This window comes from Eurosta solidaginis, chromosome 3 (genome assembly GCF_040869045.1).
Source record: "Eurosta solidaginis isolate ZX-2024a chromosome 3, ASM4086904v1, whole genome shotgun sequence".
Lineage (NCBI taxonomy): Eukaryota > Metazoa > Arthropoda > Insecta > Diptera > Tephritidae > Eurosta > Eurosta solidaginis.
Window position 1 is genome coordinate 198,196,880 of NC_090321.1, and position 18,513 is coordinate 198,215,392.

Consider the following 18,513-nt stretch of genomic DNA (forward strand, 5'->3'; position numbering starts at 1 on the left):
CACCTATAACAAGCGCTCTAGACACGTCAACTATAAGGAAGGTCAGGAAGTTTTTCGGAGAAACTTTGCCTTAAGTAATTTTAAACAGGGCATTAATGCCAAATTCCTACCCAAATACCTGAAGTGTCGCGTGCTTCGAAAAATAGGCAACGCATTGTATGATCTCGAGGACCTAAACGGGAAATTGATAGGTCGCTTTCACGCGTCGGACATTCGCCCGCAATGAACTAGAAAACGTTTCTTTTGCCAATTCACAATTTGATTTTTTTTATACACCCACCAATTGGACCTTTTTTTTTTTGTCTGGGCGTTTTGGCGGTCGGGGACATCTCGCCCAGTATTCTCCCCGAGCACTGACCTCATAGGTTGTTCACACGCGTACTCACCGAGGACCGTGAACACCCTGGCAGTCCACGCTTAGGTCGGACTAGCCTTTCGGAGTTTGGACGAGTTCTCCATATCAAAATGTCTGTTTTTTTTTGTCTTGCCTTTTGTGGGGGCGATAACCACTGAAACCTTTCGGAGTTTTGACGAGTTCTCCATAACAAATGTCTAATTGCCGCAAAGCCCTTTTAAACTAGGAAACAGAATTAATTCCCAAATTTGACTTAACTTTTTTTGATGGCCCCATGTTGCCCGGCTAGCTTCGTAGTAGGACTTTGAGACTCTTATCTCAGGGGTGAGTCGTGCCCCACGTTGCTTGTCATCGGAGATCCCTGGCAATGGCTTCCCACAGATGATCCGGTTCCCTGTTCGCTTCATCGTCAGGTCTTCAAAGCGAAGCAGGTTTGTTACGGTCTGCTGCTACGGTCTACGGCTACGACCCACTTGGGAGCGTGTTCACGGGAACACACCTAGCGATGTGGAAAGGGTTGCGATGAAAAATATCGAAAAAGAAGGGAACAGACAGACCGGCCATGACTAGAAGACGGAAAAAAGAAAAAAAAGAAAACCACCACGAGTTCCGGACAAAAGTTTTTCGCTCGGCCCAGTCTCTTTCCTTTTTGGATTTGCCACGCTGATGAACGGAGCTAGACCATAACGTGTTTGCTTTTGCCAAGTCTTATCGTATCAACGATTTATATACTTTTTTTAAATCCGTACAAATCAAATATTAAAACGCTATTCGAAACCGAGAAAAATAAAAAGAATTGATTGAGTTTCCGGCACTGACCGAGAAAAAACGTGGGAAAAATTTTGGAAAACAAGGAAGAAGGTCATTTAAAAGGCCAAAGAACAATCAGCAAAATGCCGAGGCACTAGTGGTAATAACCCTTACAAGAATATCCAAATATCCAGCTGAAGTAGTAAGTCAGCGCTTCCAAGTCAAACCTAGTGAGGAAAGTTCTAGGGATTCCGACTCGGATTCGGACGGCACTAACTAATTGTGAGGAGAAGCCTTGATACTCGAAGATAGACCTCTTTCTCTACGTTTGCGAAGTACACCACCACCTTTGGAAAGCGTCCAACACCCCATCCGCCTCCAGGGCCAGCAGTACGCTGCAGCGTAATACAGCGAACGCCCAATTTAGCACAAAGTCATCCAGAAGGTAAAGGTCCACACGAAGTTGCCCTGCCACCAGGTCCGCTCGATCACCTCAGACCAGAGTGAAACAACCATCAACGCCGGCCTACTGGGTGAGTCAGTTCCTTTTTTTTTGTGCTTAAAAGCGCGGACGCATCTTTGGGCGCCAATGCTTGCCTTTTGGTTATGGGTCGTGCGTTTATGTACCCTATGAATGTGTAGGAAGTCCGGTCAGAATTCAAACCATTAGCGCAATGGTTAAAATAAAATAATGCTGGTTTAGACAAAAAAAAAAAACATTTAGAGAAACAACTATTTAAAACGCGGTTCATACATCTGTATATATAATTAACTTAAGCATATGCATTTACATGCATATAGAAGAAAGAAAGCGAACACCAAATTTAGTATACCCAACAAAAAAGAGAATGCCCGGTTAAAAAAAAAAAAAAAAAAAAAACTTCCGGCATATTGGCGTAGACGTTTTCGAGTGGAACGCAAGAATATCTAGAAATGAATATATAAAATGTAAATGTTAAGAAGTCTGCAAAATCTGTAATGCGGTCTACGATCTACTATAGGAATTTTGAGCCAAATAACTACAACTATTTTTAAGGTATTTTTTTTTTTACTCCAGTGTGCGTCGCTTGGTTTCCACGTTATTTGCTATGTACAAGCATACCTATGAAATTAAAATCTATTCAGCAGTATGGAAATAAATTCGAAAGAGCATTTAGATGAATTACACATTTTTTTCAGCAAATGACCTGTAAACCAAAGCAACAGCAGCAACAATGTTATCAAATTTAGTTATATTTTCCTAAAGTATTTCACTGCTGATACATTTATACTACTTAAAAAAACTTTAAACAATACCAAAAATTAGTGCATTGGGTTTTTGTATTTTTGTACGTAAATTCACCATGATTAAAAATTGTAAAATACTATTATTAAACAAATTATTACATTACATATATTGTTAGCTTAATTCATAGAGGCAGGCCCTAACCAGCAGATTTTTCTGAATTGCGTTTTCCTCGAATTTTGATATGATGTATCTATATATGTAAATACCACCCAGTGCAAATTCGAAAGCCTTTGAACCAAAAACAACGATACTGTAAAAGATTAAACTATACTTAACCAGAAAAAAAAAAAATGTTATATGTACATGCAGCTGCGAACAAAAGAATAGCAGTGAAAGATATTAAACACCTTTTATTAGTAAAAGAAGGATCATTTATTTGAAAAGCTGCAATAAACTTGCAACCAAACTTGTTTTAGAACCATTTAAAAACGTCTAAAGCCCCAAAAAGGAATTATTACTTTGGCTTTACAAAGTTAATATTTACTATTCATGTTTCTTAATACCGGGATCGAAATGAACTCCATCAAATAGATACTTATGTACAAATTTCTTTGTTCGAAATTATTTCTTGTACCTCTTAAACAAGCATTTTATCACATTTTTCTCTATAACTTAATGCGTATACCTTATTTTGAAGAAAACAAATTTAGATAAAACTCAGGATCGAGTAGTATTTATATACATCTTCATATAAATTTTTTTTTTTATAAATGATGAATTATAAATAAATTTGTAGTTGAAATGGGAATGCTGGCGTCGCCAATTATTTAGAGGGCATAAGGTAAGGCAGGTAAGGGGCCACCGAAATTTTAGGTGCGTCGGTGGCCATGGTTATTTGAGGGTGGGATAAAGCACCGGGCGTCGCAACACCACCCGCGGCGCCCCCTATGTATATTCGGCCCTTTTCTTTTTATATTTTTAATTTTTCCAGCTTTTTTGTTATTGTTCGGTTTTCAGCGGTTTTTTTTGAATTTGATTTTCAGCGTTAGTAACCGGCCATGTCCGGTTCGGTAGTATTTTTTGCGTCAGTTTTTTTTGAATCTGAATTTAAATTTTTGGAATGTTAACGGTCTGTCCGTGACATCCGGTTCAGCCGGATGTTGTTTTATTTTGTATTGATAAGCGTTTTGAGTCGGTCTCTGCGCTTCTGCCAGGTTTTTTGAATTTGACAGCTGCTCGTTTTGATAGGCATGATAGGAACATTTTTCTGTTTATGGCGCAGGAACAGTAAGGTTGGCAAGGACCCGCCCCAGCCGACAATGACTAGCCACTGTGCACCACTACATCATGCCGAACGCCTTCCTTACTGATTCCACTTGTAAATGCGATACCATAACAGTTGTAAAATGTAAACATTTTAGGATGTTTCCTTGGTTTCCTATATAAAATTTTAGTAAACATAGCGAAAAGAAGACACTTGGCTTTAACTCAAACTGCTCAAAAAAATGGTGTTTTTTATTTTTTTTAATGGACGTTGTGACAGCGCACTGCCCTCAAGTGGCCCAATAAAACCAGGATAATTTTGTTCTATTTTTTGTTTTTTTGAAACATGTTATATTTAAATTTTTTTTTTTTTTTTGTTGGACAGCAGTTTGTCAAGCGTCGAATACTGCTCACCCACAGAGTACATAGTTATCTTCAGCTTAGTGTAAAACTTTACTAAATAGAAAAGAAATATTAGAAACAACAATAACTGCATTAATTTCTAGGATAAGTCTATGTCCCCCCCCAGACGTTGTGAACCTAGTATTTTTAACACAAGCTTATGCATTCCAGTAACATCGCCACAATCAACAAAGATGTTGTGTTTATGAAAGAACTTCAGACTTGGCAATTGAAGTTTACTTCGCCTTGCTCATTCACATACAAAATTTCGCGGAGCACTGTTTCAAACATTGTTCCTATACAAGAAAAATACTTGCTAACATTTTTTGTGTCGTATTCATTTCTTATATTGCTGTTTTTTCACTTGGAAAGTGTGCCAGCTCCCTTAGCCAAAGCAAATGTCAAATTCTTCTTCTTATGCTTTGATTGCAACAAAAATTGCAAATTGTCTACTTTTTCTTGTCAGATGGCGCCAGTGTCGCTCAATTTACCGTTTTCCATAAAAATACATACAATCTACTCATAGTACATAACATTGAGTTAAACGCATATTTATTGTTCCTTACCTTTTCCCTCAACTTTTTAACATCATACCAGAGCCTAGATTCAGCAAGTGCGACTTTTGAACTCACATTTACTGAATGTAGCCCGAGACCTCAGATTAAAAATCGGGTGTCTTTAAAGTTTCAGATATGCAATAAAGGAACCGGATTATATGTTATTAGGTACGAGAAACTAGTTAAGTGTTGTTATTGAAGTTTATGGGGTTCTGCACCTACGGGAATAGTTTTACACAAAACATTACCTCCGAAATCAAGCTTTTTTGCATTCATTCAAAAGCTGAATATACATATATATATAAAAAAAACATTTTTTTTAACGCAATTCGTTGACTCAAAAACGGGTTTTGGATTTTACGACAGGCGTACTTACCGTGGGTATATTCTAAGTCCCCATGAACCGCAGGGCCGCAGGGTCACAATAAAATAGATGCTAAATAGAGAACATAAGTCTCACGTTAAACGTCACAATGGGATTTTTTTAAAAAATTGTTATCGCCACTGGGTGGAATATATTAACGCTTTCCAAGTCTGCTAAAGAGAAATAATACTCGTATTTTGAAAATCGGGTTCGCTGTCCGGATGACGCTGTCTACACACGAAAACTCGTTAACGGCAACAAATTGCGTTTTTGGCGATTGAAGGGCGAGAAGGCGACGTCGCAAGGCCTGTTTCTTTTCTTCAATGTTCTCTACAAATCTGTTACATATAAATTTGTTGCCGGCAATTAATATCCATGTGCGGACTGGAACTTTGAGGCCGCCGCCTATACCATAATGGGTTAATTCAACAAATGGCAGCATCAGCACCAGTTTTATAACAGAGCTCTTGTATTTACATAGGCAATATAACAGAGCTCTTGTATTTACATAGGCAATATAACAGAGCTCTTGTATTTACATAGGCAATAATGTTAAAGTTCCTCGCTGTGTGGCAGCACTGCGTTTTCGAACTGTCAAAGGAAAAAATAAATATAAAAATAAAATATAAAAATTCGCAGACGCGCGTTTCTGGCCGATTTAAAGATTTACGCCAGCAACAACCATTGTACAGGTCTACAAGTAGGATATGTAGCAGCACGCACATACACAGCCACGCTCACCTGATAAAATGCTTGTTCTTGTTCGTTTTTTTTGTGAATGCTATTTGTCACTGTTGTACTTCTTAGGACCAAACAAAGTTTAGTAGCTGCTATCGAAAACTGCTTAAAAATTTTTTTTTCTTATATTACAAAGAAATATACTTATTTACTTTCAAACGAGCACTTAATTACATCTCTCTTTAATAACCATATATTTTGGACAATTTTAATTAACAAATTGTGATACTTTTTTACGGGGACGATTGCTAAAACACGACCAAAACCGTCGGGGGAGGTATTAATAGACGCGTTTTTGCCTCGCTTCTAATAATTCGAATACTTTTTATCTTCGGACTATTGACAACAGGACAAAACGCGTCTATTCATTTTTCTTTCCGCTTTTTTGGACGGGTTATTGCAGTCGACCTCGGTTTCAAACTGTTTTTCGCGGAGAACTTTTGAACGGGTAGAAAAACTTAACTCCCGTGTTTGTATTCTTAATACTGAAATAACTACGCGTCCTCAGATACCCCAATTGAAGACTTTTTTATAATTTTCTGAAGGACCCACATGGGTGCACTTAAAATTTCCTACTAAATTCGTTAAAAGAAATTTACCATCACAGCAACCCATATCTGATATTCCGATCCCTTTTGTGCTTCCCTCCCTGCAAAAACCCTCCACGTCATTTTACTAGTCATTTTACGGTCATTGTGACTTTCTGCAGCGGTTATATTCATAGTCACGTTTGCATGGGCGTGATGAACTTTTGTGACCAAATTTTCCGTTTCGTTCCTATTAATGTGATCGTGCATTCCGCTCCCACTTATAGGATGTGAGCATAGCACTGTGCTGCTCACACACGTCACAATGCTCGTCAATTGGCGGTAATTTTTCCGTCATTTCACTCTACATTTTCGAGCCATTTGACAATCAATTTTACTGCGGTTTTACCATTTATATAACCGCCATATAACGTGAATTTTACCTGCAGATTTACTTTACCTGGAGCAGCCATATGAATAAAATATGAACCAAAAAAATTTAATTTTCAATATTTATTATTTTCAATATTATTATATATGTACATGAAATTGGAACTTATATTAATCCAGTTCATATAAAACAGAAGAACTTTAATAATAAATAAACTCGCTTAATTGGTTTTTGTTTTCCAATCTCTTCTAAGCGAGCAAAAAAATAATATTAAGCTTTAGACAAAACTCCAATTATTTGAATAATCTACAACTTAAAGCTTAGTAGAAATTCAGATCAAGAATATTCAAAGGTGTCGTGGATCCGATTGCTGTCGTAATTGATGAACTTAAAAATGTACGATTAGTAATTGAGTCAGACTTATTATTGTTCTAAATCTAATCATTCAAGCAATAATTCTGCAACCCATAGCAGGAGTATTGATTGGTTTCAAATCTAATTCCAACAACAATCGTACCACGACATACCTTATTATATATGCACATGAAATTGTAACTTAAATTAATACAGTTCATATAAAGAAAAGTAAGTACTTTAATAATAACATAAACTCTCTTAATTGGTTTTTGTTTTCCAATTGAAATCTTTTCTAAGCGAGCAGAAAATAATTTTAAGCTTTAGAAAAAACTCCAATTATTTGAATAATCTACAACTGAAAGCTTAGTAGAAATTCAGATTAGGTTTACTCTTTTTTCAGATCAAGAATATTCAAAGGTGTCGTAGAATCCGATTGCTGTCGTAATTGATGAATTTAAAAATGTACGACTTGTAATTAAGTTAGACTTATTATTGTTCTAAATCTAATTATTCAAGCAATAATTCTACAACCCTTAGCAGGAGTATTGATTGGTTTCAAATCTAATTACGACAGCAATCGTATCACATCCCTTATTATATATGTACGTGATATTGCAACTTAAATTAATACTGTTGATATAAAGAAAAGTAATTACTTTAATAATAAAAAAACTCTCTTAATTGGTTTTTGTTTTCCAATTGAAATCTTTTCCTGTGCAAGCACATCGCTAACCTGTGTTGGCAAAAGATATGATTATACTGTCTTCGATAGATAGTCGGACGAGCCGTTACTCGGCGAAGTAGAGATGACCGTTGTGTCGGTGGCAGCTGTTACAACAGCAGTTTCTAACTTTACACCATCCGTACAGTGTGATGAATGCTTCACTGCCTTTTCCAATTGCTTGGCGCCAGCAATTTTTGCTGTTTGTAAAGCTTTAGCTGTAATGCAAATATATAGATGGGTTAAAGTGGTTTTCGTATTTTATTCAACAACTCACCCTATACCATCATCACAGCCTCCTCATCGATTTTGAATATGTGTACTGTTTCAGTATTCAGACCCAGTTCGTTTGATGCAATATTTTCGATTTGATGAATATGTATACTATCCGTTAGGCAGACAATTAGGTGCGTTCGATTCATTCATATACTGTGGGTATTTGAGCCGTAGACGCAATTGATATATTGTAACATTTGTAAACAGTTGGGTTTCTCTGCTGTCACCATCACCACTAGAGAGCTATTGAAGAAACGCTCGACCAAGATATGTTGCGATTTACACGCATAGATTTTTTCCACCTTGTCAGTTATTGATGGGGAAAATGCGAAAGCCATATTTACCATCCAATACGGAAATGGAACTGTGGAGGAAGAAACATTTTATAAAATTTAATAAAATCAATAAATGATAGTTGTGTTAAAATGGGGTAAAGTATCGTATGTTAAAGTATAGCGAAGTTTGAATAGGTCTCATTCTTCATTCTTAGAAACATATACGAAGGTACCTCGTAAGATATTAAAAATCCTCAACGCTTTTTTGCAATAACTTAAAAAAACTCATATTCATCAAATTTCTGTTTTACTTCTACATATCAATAGCTACCTTTACCACCAGAAGGAGTCACTATTGCTTCTACACCTATGCTATTGTTTCCTACACCGATGAGCTTTGTAATAAAATAAACAGCTATCTCCCCAATCTCTCCAGTTTTGTCGCCTCGCGAAACCTGATATTGTAACCAACCAAATCATCGGTGATCTTATTTAAAACATGGCCGCGCCAAATGTCGACCATATGACATTACCCTACCGACTGTCTTACACCTTAAAATTTTGGGTGTGACTTTCATCAGGATCAGCAAGTTTCCTTGGACTCCCGTTAGAGGATATTGATGATAATTTCTGATCGGTCGCACCTATTGGATGGGGCGAAGCACTGCTACAATAACAACGTGTGAAAGATGGTTGCATCATTCGTTTGTTGCTCCCTGTTGCTTTGCGTATATATTTTTTTCTCAATTTTAAACAAATTCGCAACAATAACTAAACTTTTAATTTGTTAACAAAAATAGAAATGCGCAACAAAATTTCAATTAGCAAATCAGCTGACTTCGAAGATTCGAAATTCCTATTCCCCAATTATTGTTCTCTCTAGGAGAAAAGAATTGGAGGAATTTTTCTGCGGTGCTATTAAGGCAATGACCTTTGACCTCGAGTAATTTTTTTTTTAGCTCGAATAGGATAGATGGGGACTTTTAATTTTAATATTTTTATGGTAAACTAGAGGTCCTCACTAAAATTTGGCTTTGTAGTAATTTTTGTTATTTTAATTGTCTAAATTAGCCGTTCTAATATTAAAATCGCCACTCTCAATACAAATCAAAAAACAAGTATGAAAAAGTTGTTAACGTTACAGTGCTTATGGATTCATTTTAAGAGTGCATTAAAAGAAAAAAGTTTTGTTAAGCACATTTTTAAAATAAAAATAATATTCCAATCAGCAGGCGATATGGATATAAGTTTAGTCATTTAGTTGTCCCATTTTTACTGAGCTTTTGTTTTTGTGCCTTTCGTTTTACGGATATGTTTAGATATAAGTTTTTTTATTAACTTTTAAAATAAATCAATTTTTAACTGCCGGTCGTTCAAACTCTGAACCCTATTGTATATTCTTACGATTTCAAGGAGAATGATTTCCCACACTCTGAGCACGAGTATGGTCGCTCGCCGGTATGCATACGTATATGGCGCTTTGCTTGGATGAAGTTGTAAAATCTGTGAATTAACGATCAGTAAAATGAATATCATTTACAATCACAGTCTTATAAACCTTTACCCTTGTTGCAGAAATTGCACGTATATTTTCGTTTGGGTTTTGGCGGCTGCTGAATTTTAGTGGCAAAATTTTGCTTTAATTTAGCCTCCTCCTCCTTTAAGGCTGTCATATTTCGCACCCGCGTTTCTGTATCTTCGTTTTTGTGCGTAGTTAAATGCGTACGTAACTCCGTAAAGTGAGGAAAAGTTGATGGGCAAAACTCAAATCTATGAATATTTTTGCCCAGATGTGTACGTAAATGCGACAGCACTGGATCGCTTACAGCAAAGGTGCATTCGCAGTATTCGCATTTGTATGGTTTTCCACCGGTATGAGTACGTATATGACGGCGTAGATTTAGAGCGTAGGTAAGCTTTTTTTTTTAAAGCTTGTTGTCGCTGAAGTTTCACTGCCTTTTTGAGCGCTTTGAAAGCTTATGTGTGATGATGCATCATCACCACCCAAAGAACTATTAGACTGATCTTCGTAATTTTCCTCTAGTATAGTAGATGGTCTGAGAAGTCTCACCATTTTCAAAGGTGAAGTTTGTAAAGTGGTATCGCCCACTATTGTGGAGTCCCACATTTTAGATGGCGCTTCAATATCTTCTAGTAGTGTTACATCAATACTTTTTAAAGGAGTTTCATTATCCAATTGATGCTGCTCCTGTACGCATAAGTCATGCAATAGACGTTGCAGTGATTGTGCTTCTTCATCTATTTCTTGTAGTTCTAAGATTATATTATTAAATTTATACCACGCAATCTTATCAACTTTCAATATGTTGTATATTCACTTACCTTGTTTACAAGGGATTTTAAAATAGTTTCCATCGGCGCTGCGCTTTTTAGCATCTTCTTTAACCATATCCTTGTTCTCGCTAAGTATGTACTTAAATAGTGTGCTGTCAGGATCGGATGCTGTTTTATCACACATTTTTTCCAAAGCCATAAAACTTTCATCAGACGTACGTTGCTGTTGGCATTCAAATACAGTTTCGTCACAAGATGCCTTAGTTGAAAAATTATAAGGAATCCTCTTTATAGTATTTGCATTGTTGGATTTATTTTCATCCTCCATTTCAAATAGTTTGTTCATTGCATTTCCGCTAATAGCAACGTTACTTTCGTGTTGATCCACATTCGCTACATGAGGAGCTTCGCGTGCTTCTAGCAAAGTTTGTAGATCCTCCTCTAAATCCAAGCTAAAGCGTTGGCAAGATACCGGCTCTTTAGCAGGCGTTGTAGCCTTTCTAAATGTGTTCGTGAATCGAGAAAAAAATGTTGAAGATATTGTTTGTATTAATTTTTAATAATAGGTATATATTACCATGCTAAAGTGATTTATCTTTTTAAAAGTAAAGTAATAAAGTTCTACAAGCTAGTAGCTACTTTTTAGTCAAAGATTTGGAAAAATTTCAAATTCTTATATAGTAAGCCAATTTACTCTACAGTATTTAAAACATCCAACTCCATGCTCACTCGAATGGCTCATCATAAACAAGCATACAATTTTAATGATATATTTATAAGCATTTACCGTTGCATGACAAGTAATTTCTTGACTTTTGCACGCCAAGCTTTATTTGCTTGAAATTTTTCCAATCCAGAGATTTGTATTCAGGAAAATTGAAAAAGAGCAACAAACATCCAAGTTATATTTTGTTGAACCACAGCAGACAAGGCGCGGTAATCTTCCAGTGTTTTCGTTACGAAATATCTTTTCCAGATAAGCTTATACCACTTGAGCACGCTACGTTGTGTTATTATTTTATCCAATGTTTCTTAATGGTTGCCCCATCATTTGAAATTGTGGCCTTACCACTGGAATCAGCAATATGCTTGTCCATATTACGTGAACCCAATGTAGTGCGTACAGCGTCCACAATTGAATGCGAGGTATTGATGTTGGATATGATGAATATTTTTTACATAAAAACTCATGTACCCAATACAAGTTCAGGCATACCGCCGATAACACACCTTTTAAATATAAATATATTTGGGAATATAAGAAACAATTTGGTGTGGACAATTGGTGCCAGTTAACCCTCTGAAAAAGCGACTGACGCGCCTTTTTGAACGGACATAACCGTTTAAACGGTTAAGCACCAATTAAGTAAGAAGGAAATAATTTGATTTATTCGAGTTTAAATACTTAAGTGGGATAGTTGAAACTTACATGATGTTTATCACCGCAATGCGCACAATTTGTATTAACATTTGGTCCAGTTGGTATACCGAATTTTACTTCCGCATTGCCTTTATTGAGATCTTGCTTTTTACAATACCCATAGGCTGTAGTGTATAGGTATCACAACCAGTGCATTGCAATATCATTCATTGTTTGCTGTGTTCATAATATAAAGATATGGTAAGTAATTGGATTGTGGTAAAAGGCCAAAATGCTGTATACCAACCTCATGCTATATTTACACTTCGCTTGACTACTATACATACGCACAAATACGCGTATATAAAAATTGGCAGAAATGCTCAAAAGTGGCTCAATATATTTTCCATAACGATTAGAGTGCGTTTCAATGCAATGCAATAGTATACGCAATCCCATCTCATGGCAGCATTTCATACGCAAAGGCACAGAACTATATTTGGCATTGCAGGCTTCAGGCGTATTGCCTGCCAGCACAGCCATATCATTCGCAGTTACAAGTAATGAAACCCCACTTGTCAGTGATTGTATAGCGCCATCCAGAAAGCGATTCGGACAACCATAAGGATCTAGGTTTATAACATCGAAACGCTTCTCATATGAAGTTGAAAGGTACATGAGAGTCCTATTGCGAATTTTATTATTGATTATTACAGTTAAATCACTAGCTATTGATTCGTATATCAAACCTACATTGCATCCCCTTCGCTTGGCACAATTAAATGTTCCACTCCATTGTGTCGCATATTTACGCTAATGGAATCTACTGCCACCTTAGATAGATCATTTGCAACAATTTCACGCACGCCTGCTACTTCTTTTGCATAACTTATGCTACGTAAACCTGTTGCAGCAAGCACTTCCAATATTCGCAGTCCATCGTCGTATTTTACACCACCAGCCGTGTATGGTTTCTTGTCATTAGCATTGATTGCTTTCCTTTGTATTTTGTGGATTTTTATGCGCCGCCGCTTCCCGGTCTCTTATCAACCGCTTTGAGTATACATTAAGTACTGAAATACTTAAATCACGATTAAATTCTTGTACTGGATTGAGGAATACGGCCCCGCCGCCAATAATTTCTGTAGTGCTTTCTTTGATCACACGTTCGGGTGCTTTGTCGTTCGTAGCGATCTGTTAATTCATAAAATTTAGGGCGATTTTGTTAATAACACGAAACATATATTTACCTTATTTTCAGATATTTCCTCAACTTCCATTTTGGCTTTAAACTGCTGTGCATCCAAGTTTTTGTTATCAGCTGTTCGGTGGTGGCATACGCTGGCTGCTGCTTTCGTTGAACAGTGAATCGTGGAAACTGTTTCAACAGAGGAAATATTTAAGCATTACAGATGCACAACACTGTTTTTTTATAAATCAACGATGATAGCCAGCCTTGGGAGGTTGTTGCTGCTGCTATCGTGGCCTTGCATTGCTGTTGTGGTATATACCTTGGTATAACTGGATGTGGCGTCATAGCCCCACCTGGTACAGTTGATGCGGACCACGAACAACAACCACCACGGCCTACACTGTTTGTGTTCACTTTGCTGCTGCAAACACACCTCCGTCACAATAATTAATGGAGACCATGGAGGGGTATCTCAACAAGAGAGGCTATTTTATTGCACACATAGCCGTTTTTTTACACCGAATTTTCTAATCTTTTTTTTTTCAATTTTGGATAATAGATCTTAATGGTAATAAGAATTTTTTTCTTGTATGTACATATGTGGAAATCAAAATTTACTATTCTGCATTAGAATTGCTCACGATTATTTATACTATGCAATTACATATTTCACTTTCTTTCTTTATAAACATGTACACATTGATATGAGTTTTTTTTGCTAAAACACACTTTAGTAGACCAAAAAATATTAAAGAATGCGTATATTAATTTCTGCAGAATGTAAATCACACAAATTGAAAAAATTTTCCACTTTTCTGCAGAATTAGAAATGGCGGATTTTTTGCACGCAAAAATGACGTATTTTGCTATCCCTATGAAAATAATAGGTGCGAGAGAGCACGATACATTGTGGGAAAGCAAAATTTGTCAGCATGCTATTTCATTTGCACAATTTTTCATTCCAAATCGTCACCCCTGTCAAAAATTCGTGTGGCTGTGTGCGTTTTTGGTCACACAATTTTTGCAGGGGAGCAACAACAGCACAACAGCTAGGCGTTGGCATTGCTGCTACTGGTGGAGCTACGCCCATTTGGAAAATGCCAATGGCATGCCTAACAAACAATCCAATAACAGTTGTGTGCACATCAGCAGCACATCACATCGATCGATCGTCACATCGTCGGGCAGCCAGAGCAGCCCAGCCGCGTAACGCCAATGGACCCACCCACCCACCCACACACAGACACACAGTAAGAGAGTAGCGGTGCCACAGTACCACTGCAGCAAACAGCATTGCAAGCAGTTTAGAACATCTCGCATTAGAATTTTAATTGCCGGCTTTAGCGCTTTAGCGTTGAATTATCTGCATTCTTTAGGTTAATCTATAGGGATTTGAAGCCAGAAAATATTATGCTGGACGAACACGGACACATAGCGCTACATATTTTGGGCTATCGAAACAACCATTGGATGGTTCAAAAACATACAGTTTTTGTGGAACCGTCGAGTAAATGGCGCCTCAGATAGTTAATCGTAAAGGACACGACTTTGCTGCAGACTCTGGTGGTCCTTTCCTTTGGTGTGCTTATGATGCAATTTACCATTTCATGGGGAAACACAACAAGAGATATTGAATCAAATATTGCGTTCCAAGTTAGATATGCCAGAAAATCTATCACCTGAAGCACAATCACTCCTCCGCGCTCTCTTCGAACGAAATCCACAAAATCCTTTGGGTGCTGGTCCTAATCGCATACTTTATATAAAAGCGCATTGTTTCTTTGCCACAGTCGATTGGTTGAGGCTGCAACGGAAGGACGTGCATCCGCCATTTATATGCATTCTAAATGGGGTTAATGGGTTGCTCACGCCCCACGGCGCCCCCAGCTTCCACGGCCGCACCCACTCACAGCTACAATATCGGTAGCACAGCTGGGAGCAATGCCGAGCATCAGCCCCCGCCCACGTCTTCTTCCCCCCTCTTTTCCGGCAGCAATAGTGTAGGTCAGGGACACAGACTCTTAGTCCCTAGTAGCGACTCCCTACCACCGTTTGCCAGCACAGAATGTATATGTTTGCACCATCCGCCAAATGGCGGTGCAATATATTTGATCCCGACATCGGCCGCAGGGACAATATCCTGGAACGTCATAGCTTATCTGTCCGGTCAGGCGATTTATACCTAGAAATCATCAACATCAATTATATTTGCAATCAACAAAAAGTTGAAACCATTGTTTACTAAATAGTTTGGCAGCTTCAATAGAGCTTATGTAGCGAATAGAGTGGAAGGCAGTGGACTAGGCAGTCGAATGTCATATAATGAAGGAATTGATGTTCGGAGTTTTTTCAAAATATCCCCGAAATCCTGAATCACAAAAGGGAGAGTAGTTATGTACGAAAATGAAAAAATGTAGTTAGGTTTTGGTCCTTTTTTAGCAGGAGATTTTCATTTTAAAAATGTAATGTACAAACCCATGTTCATTCTATTACTATTTTAGCAGGAGATTTTCATTTTAAAAATGTAATATATAAACCAATGTTCCTTCTATTACTCATTTTATCAATGGAGCTTCACATGCACTTTATAAAAACGTGCTTTTTATTTTTACGAACTTATTACTCAATGAAAATAAATGAAACACGTATTAATGTAAGCATTAATCATGTTTCTTACTTCTTAAATGTTCTTCTTAAATATTATAAATGTGTTAAAAGTAGCAGGACTAAAATAATACTGAAAAATGTGATATGTCAAACTAATTTTATATAATAAAAATGATTTCATAAATTGCATGCATTTTATATATAAGCATTATTTTTTAAATTTTCGTTTTGTGCTGACTAAATTTTGCTTATGCATAACTTTCTTTGGCTATATAAGATAACAATTCCAGGGGCCATTTTCACCATCTTCGGTGAACGCTAACAAATACTTTATTTAAAAGAAATCGTTCAGTGATTCGTCAAATAAGGGTTACTTTAAAATAACGGACGTTAAAATGAAATACAACTATTTTTATAACATGAAGATAGATAGAAAATTTATTGGGGATTGCACTGCGACCATTGATCTATTGTGCCCTCATCAGATTGCGTCGCGTTCCAGGAGGATATATTCCACCGTCTCTCCTGATCTATCACGAAATCGACATGAATACAAAATTATGTTTTTTATTTAGTTGAACGGCGATAGAAAATCGGGTTTTTTTCTAAAATGCAAGAAACTTCAAGAAGAACGTAAGTTTTATTATTATTTGTGTGTTGCTTTGACGTTGGCGTTGCTTTGCTTATGGATTGAAGCAATTAAAGCACGTGTGTTCAAAGTCAGATGTAGACGCAACGAAAATACCAAAACGACGCAAAAGTCACCTTAAGCGTATTTGCTTTAGGTGTTATTTATCAATATTAATTAAAAATTTTAGATCTCCTAAAAAGTTGAACTTAGGAAAGATACACAAGAGGCGTAGCTTCGTAGACGCCTGCAAAATATGGCATACAGCTAAGATCTCTCTACACCTCAAGATTGCTTATGCTGTGCCTAATACGCGTCTATGAAGATACGCCACGTGTCTATTTTCTCTTAGATTATATTTCAAAGACATTTTTTTTAACTTTTAACTTTGTTCATAATATTCATGTAGATGTCTACTACTATGGCAGTCGCTTGCATACTACTATTTCATTATTTAAAAAAAAATTAGTTCGGAAAATTGCAACCTTATCACGTGAATTCTCAAACACGGTTACCAAACAATGTTGTCATTTGGGACAAAATTTATCGAAAAAGGACCAGACCTCAAAAAAAAGGACCAAATTTTAGTTTTATTTTATTGGTATACAAACAATTCGGCATTCATATTTGTTGTAAAAAGCAAAAATTGTAGGATGTTTCAGGGGTGTCCTATATAAGATTTTAATAAAGGAGACACTTGGCTTTAGTTTAAACTGCACAAATAAAAATAAAGTGTACCTTTAGGTATCACATTTTAAAATTTTTAGGATAAGACTATGTCTTTCACCAATCAAACGTTGTGAACCTAGTTTTGCTTGACTGCAATGAAATAAAATGTATAGCGCAGTTAGGTTTTAGTAAGGAACGGTTAAAAAATTTGCGTTGTGGCAAACTCAATAAATCGTAAATGAAACTAAGCAATTGTATTAATGCTATTTTTATAGATGCTTTCATTTTCACTCACAGTTTAAACTTCATCAAAAATTAATGACAATGTGTATGTCCGAAGAATTCCATTGGAGTAAATTGAAAATTATATGTGGGTAATAGATTTGTGGCAATTTTTTTAGCAGTGTTTTGTTTCAGTGAAAAAGAAATAAAAGTACCGAAACCGTGCCGAAAAAGAACCAAAATTGAGAAAAAGGGACCAGCGGACCATATAGGGATGGAAGGGACCATTTTTGGTCCAAATAACAACCGTGTTCTCAAATGCAAGCTTCCACATCAAATACATATACATATAAGTACTTCGACATTACGAAATACATTGTCGCGTTGTGAGGCTAATGCGGCAGTTACTCACGAACGTACGTACCAAAAACGCGTCAGCTGACACGACCTATCTTACGAGTGTGCAATGTAAACGAAAACTCACCGACGTGCAACGCCCGTACGTACGTAGCCCGGAACGTAGAAATCAAAACAAATTTGATTTTTTCCTTAAGAACGTGTCAGCTGATCGCTCTCTCACTAGACAAAGTTGCCTAGTAAACTTTTGTGTTTTTGACCGTTTGCAGTTTTATGCAAAAACACCTAATCAATGTTTGAAAAATTGTGAAAATATTTCGAAATAATTATGTCAAAGTGCAGATTAAAAATATGTAATCAATTTATATTTATTTAATATTAATTCCAGCCTTTTACAACATCAAAAAATAAATTGGAAAAAGTTGATGTTTCCATAAGCATGCATGCAAAATGGTCAATGGCAACAGTGCTTATCTGTAAACAATACACACAAATATGTTATGTACATGTACACAGACGCACACATTGATTCCTACGGGCTTGAGGGTTCGCTCAAACGTGTTTCGTACGACAAACGTCCGTACGTACGGCACACGTCGGTGGGTAATTGCCGCTTAAGTATTTTTGCATAAAAGCTTTTTGACCACCACAATCACAGATTAAGTATAAAATTTCACAAAAATAATACATTTTTTCGAAAAATCACACAGAATATCCGCAGTCATTATTTACGAATTTAAAAACAATGAGAATGGCAAATACGAACGTGTATGAAATGTAATGTCAAAACGTATATGCACATGGTTGTATTTATATGCAGGAATATGCTTTAAACACGCATGAAATTATTAAAATAAAGTTCAAAAATAAATGATAAAAACTTTAATATAAATACAAAGACTCTTTTAATAACAACAAAAACGCCTTATATATTCAATATATATATCAATTGCTAAGGATTATCTCACTTTAAAATTTA

General features: G+C 36.5%; 2 protein-coding genes and 1 pseudogene across 3 annotated transcripts in view; 1 reads left to right on the forward strand and 2 right to left on the reverse strand.

The window, feature by feature from the left end:
- LOC137244871 (putative sodium-coupled neutral amino acid transporter 10) overlaps nucleotides 1-18,513 on the forward strand; it is a 121,213-nt gene that overhangs the window by 66,273 nt on the left and 36,427 nt on the right. The gene's annotated exons all lie outside the window — the stretch shown is intronic.
- LOC137244867 (uncharacterized) lies at nucleotides 6,683-11,922 on the reverse strand. The gene is made up of 6 exons (XM_067774528.1): nucleotides 11,287-11,922; nucleotides 10,548-10,999; nucleotides 9,769-10,478; nucleotides 9,609-9,707; nucleotides 7,931-8,293; nucleotides 6,683-7,871 (listed from the first exon to the last, which is right to left on the reverse strand). Exons 1-3 carry the CDS (start codon nucleotides 11,292-11,294, stop codon nucleotides 10,105-10,107), a joined length of 834 nt encoding a protein of 277 aa, XP_067630629.1. The 5' UTR covers nucleotides 11,295-11,922; the 3' UTR covers nucleotides 6,683-7,871; nucleotides 7,931-8,293; nucleotides 9,609-9,707; nucleotides 9,769-10,104.
- On the reverse strand, nucleotides 11,932-13,972 carry LOC137244866 (tRNA (guanine(26)-N(2))-dimethyltransferase-like; annotated as a pseudogene).

Excerpts from the sequence above, each read along its gene's own strand:
- LOC137244867 (XM_067774528.1), bottom strand. Across the intron at positions 10,479-10,547 it reads TAAAATCCCTTGTAAACAAG|AACTACAAGAAATAGATGAA; the intron begins GTAAGTGAATAT and ends ATATAATCTTAG.